We start from the raw sequence: 4,798 nt of genomic DNA on the forward strand, positions 1-4,798 counted from the left end.
TAATTAGTTTCCTCGGTCTAAGGAAGAGGATATTAAAATGGATGTGACGATGATGAAGCCTCAATCAAGAAATACCTAAATTTTAATTTTTCAAAAATAATTTAGTCAATATTACATAGTAGTGTGAGACTTTCTTTATGATTTCCCAGTATTTAGCAGACATGATCCCATAGTGTAGGTCTTCATTTATTTATAAGGGCCAAAAAGAAATGAACAAAAATAATAAAAGATTTATCTTGATATTTGTCAATCACTTTCTGTGGCTATTTTTATTTATTATTATCTTTTTGATTCCAATTTACAGTCCTTAACTTCATCACAGTCATTGAAATTTACTAACCATAAGCCTTATTGAGGATAATGGTATATTTGTAGAACTATAACCACTCACAGGGATCTTCAATCCATCTATTTGTAATTCATCATAAATTAATCAAAATAAAAAGTCATTTAATAACTAATGAGATATAATTACCAATTATTCTTTGTGCTTTTTGTAATTTATTTGAACATAACACTACTTCATTTTGTAGTCTGATTTTCCGTTCATTTGCTTCTCTTAAATTTTCTTTTAATTCTGCAAGCTTATCTTCGAGACCTTTCAAAAGATTTCTTTTTTCCTCAAGTATTGCCATTGTTTCAGAATACTCCTTCTCAGCAATTTTAAGTTTTTCTTTTTTTGGAGCAACTTCCTGTAATTAAATAACCTTTATCAGACATTAAAGTCTACCTGGTTCATGAATTATTTCACTAATCTAGTTAGAAATTAGGCTCTGAGGATAAAATGCACTTGTATACTTTTAATTTAAAATTCCTTAGCATTTTCATATCAGTGGCAATAATCAAGAACCTTGGTTTTCATAATTTAAAGGCCAAAAGCTACAAATATATTAGGCTTTTAAGTAATGGCAAGATTCACAAGAGGTTTTTCAACTCAACGCTTTAAATTAAATGAAAAGGATTTTCTAAAAATATAATTGAGATAAAATTGCTCAATAGAACAAGCGTTCACTTCTTCTGCTATTGCTGCGGAGCCTGTGTGGCCAGCCCCTGAGCTGTGCATTCCTTATCACACATTCAGAGCTGGTTCTAGCCAGTTATCCTTCCTGGACCATTGCTTTTAACTGAGAAAGAGCTTCCTGCAAAGTATGCAGGTTCATACCAGTAGAGGATTAGACCCATGAAGTGATATTTCCCCTTATATCTCAAAGGTGGCACCGTGGCTTGTGAGTTTCTGTGCAAATAGATAGTGCCCTCTTGGCTCCTGACAGTAAATTTAGTTTTCAGTATCAAACTATATTGGTTTCTTGGTAATAAAATATGATTATACACTTAGACTAATAAATTGTTTGTATTTATGCCATTTAATGACATGTACAAACAAAATTTACAATTGTTTGTAAAGGTTAACTATTATATTTAGAATATCAATTATGTTACACTAATTAAAATATTCTAGAATACTTATCAACTTCTAAAAGGAGCATGTCAATCAATCAACCAGCATATTCAATTAAACAATTTATAACTAAGTTTTGACTTTTTTATGACTCAATCAATCATTTACATAAATATGACCACAGTATTAAAAAAAAGAAAGAAATGTTTCCACGTACTTTCACAACAACATCGTATTTATCCAGAGCAATAACCCATTTGCAAAGTCCTTCCGCAGCACTTGATGCTTTTGCTACAACTTTAGGTTTAAAATCTTTGTGATTTAAATATTGGGTCCTCACAGCTTTCATTATATTTGGTGGTATGTTGTCTTTATCGTAGTCTTTAAGCTGTTGAAGAAATGACATGTCACCAAGTAATCGCTTACTCGGCCCCCAGTAATCATTTATCTAGAATAATAAACATTTTGTTTAAAGATATATACATATAAGATAAGATAAGAACTTCAAAAACTATATACCAAACCTAGATTTAAAAGGTAATTAGTTCATTATAAGAAATATGTGTTTATGTATATACAAAGTTATGGTCTGATGGAGTGTTATATCTGCTGAAAGAGAGCTTTATCAGTTGACAGAAGAAAAAAGATCAGCTGATTAAATATTAGGATAGGAAGGAATAGATATAGCTGCCAAGAAATCTTATGTGATGAAGGAGTGTTTACTTTTGAGAGGGGCTACTATGAATTCTCTCAGACACCATTTAGCCTGAAAAATGAGCTTATCACATTCTTAAGGCTAATAGACAAGTTTTTGTGGGAATTGGATGATTCAGTATGCCAAATATATATAGATGACCAATTAGTTTTCAGCTAAATCAAAAACTGAGCATAAATTTTAGTTTTATTTATCATATTTCTGTTTATATATTATGTTATGTTTAAGTTTACGAGGATATATATATATATATATATATCAGTTGAGTACAATAATATGTGCACAGTGCACAGATATTCGGAAGAAGGAAGCCCATCCTCATGTTGCTACAAACCATCGTTTTGATGACTCAACAGCGACCCATAGCTCTATAACCAATCCCTGTTTAAATCCATGTAATATGACTGTTCAGGATCAACAAGCTTATAGGGACCTATATTTCTTTTCCAAAAATAAAAATAAATAAATATATACATAAAACTTACTTTTCTGCCAGGATTTTTTGGGTCAGGAAGTCTATCAGGCTTGATTCCTCTCATTACACAAACAGCAGCAAGCACCAATTTCACTGTTTCAGGAGGATTTTTCATAGATTTAACAAGGGTAATATCTGCTGGTTTTAAAGTATTAAGGGCTGCCACAGCATCTTTATTAAATAAAAAAGTTACGAAAATTAGCCCATAGGTTTATTAAATATAAGACTTTTGTAATTCAATCAATATTCTATGATCTTCATATGACCATATGAAAACAAACCTTCTAGAATAGGTATAGCTAAAGCCAAATCATTCTCACATTCTGTTTTCAATCCCATCGCAGACATTGCTTGTTCATTTGCTATTTCTTCATCATTCCTTACACGCTCTGAAGCTTTCTCAACCTCAAATGTTTCTGTTTCTATAACTTTCAGCATTTCCAAAGTTTCTTCAGCAGCTTTCTTTAATGCAGGTTGTAGTGATTCCAAGTCCTTTTGCATTACTTCAACCTTAACATTTAAATAAACTTAAATTATATTCCTAATATAAAGAGCTATCATGAGTTTCATAGTATTCAAACAAAGATAAATATAACATTACATAAAAAATATCAACTTTTTTAATGGTCAAGGTAATGGGAATAAAATTAAAATAAGATAAAATAATTTAGATTATTTTTGTTTAAGAATTATACAAAATATACTTCAGCTTTCATGTATATAATAATATGATTTATCTAATATCATTGGCGATTATTTTTCCTCAGGGGACGGTGGATACGACCAACAGTATACTGGAAATGATCGGTTCTATGCTTTTCTCTTGGCTTCACCTCCTTTGTCTTGCCTGAACAGTAGGTTCTCTATAGTTAGCTCTCAAAAAGTATTGAGTGTACTGTCTAACTAGAGAACATAATGTTTGGACAAGGGAAAGGCAAAGATCCGATTATTTACAACAGAACTCCAGTTTCCCATCAGTCATATCCACCATCTCCTTAGGATAGGTAACTACACTGAGAGGGTGGGAGCCGGGGCTCAGGTGTATCTTGCAGCACTAATGCTATTAATAATTTGAATGCTATAGTTATGATGTTCTCTAAATCAATAAAATGTCAACCAATTAGTTATTAACTGTCATTTTTAAGACTAAAGGCTTGTATTTTGAAATCTTCCATTAATAAAAACTTAGCTATATATTATATTACTGTATTCATATATATATTGTAATATTAAAAATTATTTATAAAAAATAAAAGTGATTTTAATAGTTTTTACTTATTCTCATATCTAAAAGATAGCTTTGAAGATGACAAGGTCAAATAAAAAGATTAAATATTAAATAAATATGAGAATTTTTATTTTTAATTTTATATAATATTATTGACTTAATCTCAGGGGGGGTTTCTAGGCAATCAGAGACAGACACTTTACTACTAATAACACTTAATTAAATTAATATCTCTTTTACAAATATATTTAATTTTAGGTAGAACAAAACTAACCAATTTCATTGAATCTTCTTTTGATGGTTTTCTCAACAAATTGTCTAAACACTGATTGATGGCAATCTTTCAGTAAACAAACACTAACGAAACAAAGCACTGGTCCTCTAACAGTTTTTACTTATCTCATTCACTGGCCATCCAAAACAAAGAGTCTCCTTTTCTTCTTGAGTGACTCTTCGATGTCTTCTTTTTTCAAGATGTCTACAACTGAGAGTAGCTAAGGGATCTACAGGACATCCCCCCTCTAGGCAATGTCATCCATCTCCCTCCTAAGCAACAAATGATTCCAAAAACCAAGCTCTCTTCCTTCCCCTTCTCTAGATGTTAGTTCTCAACATCGATTGTAGCACTATGGTTTTGAGTTTTTTCTTATGATTTCCTTTATGAATAATTTTCTTTGAAACTTATTCTTAACTTCTATTTTTTCTAAAATGTACTGTAATTTCAATTATGATGGGCAGTTAAAATAAAGTTTTTAAAATATTTGGATCTGCTTAACATGGCCTCGATTCAACGAATTTTGGCAAGAACACGCCCCCCCGCCATCTTCTTTGTTTTGAATAACGATCTTCCTCTCCATATTTGACTTAACAAAATTGGTTAGCTTTCTTTTTGATTTAACAAGGCAAATGAACAATATTGAAACAACAAATAAAATAAAAACCCTTTATAAATAAAAATATACTATTTACACAAAAAGAGGA

General features: G+C 30.8%; 1 protein-coding gene across 1 annotated transcript in view; it reads right to left on the bottom strand.

The window, feature by feature from the left end:
- LOC106686748 (dynein axonemal heavy chain 7) overlaps positions 1 to 4,798 on the bottom strand; it is a 62,101-nt gene that overhangs the window by 20,701 nt on the left and 36,602 nt on the right. The window contains exons 27-30 of the mRNA XM_067051731.1: positions 2,871 to 3,099; positions 2,600 to 2,760; positions 1,617 to 1,847; positions 476 to 692 (exon numbers count right to left, since the gene is read on the bottom strand). Of these exons, the coding sequence (XP_066907832.1) occupies positions 476 to 692; positions 1,617 to 1,847; positions 2,600 to 2,760; positions 2,871 to 3,099 (838 nt within the window). The remainder of the gene's footprint in view (positions 1 to 475; positions 693 to 1,616; positions 1,848 to 2,599; positions 2,761 to 2,870; positions 3,100 to 4,798) is intronic.

Source organism: Halyomorpha halys, unplaced genomic scaffold, assembly GCF_000696795.3.
Source record: "Halyomorpha halys isolate HHAL.00 unplaced genomic scaffold, Hhal_1.1 Scaffold867.1, whole genome shotgun sequence".
In the NCBI taxonomy this organism is placed as follows: Eukaryota; Metazoa; Arthropoda; class Insecta; order Hemiptera; family Pentatomidae; genus Halyomorpha; species Halyomorpha halys.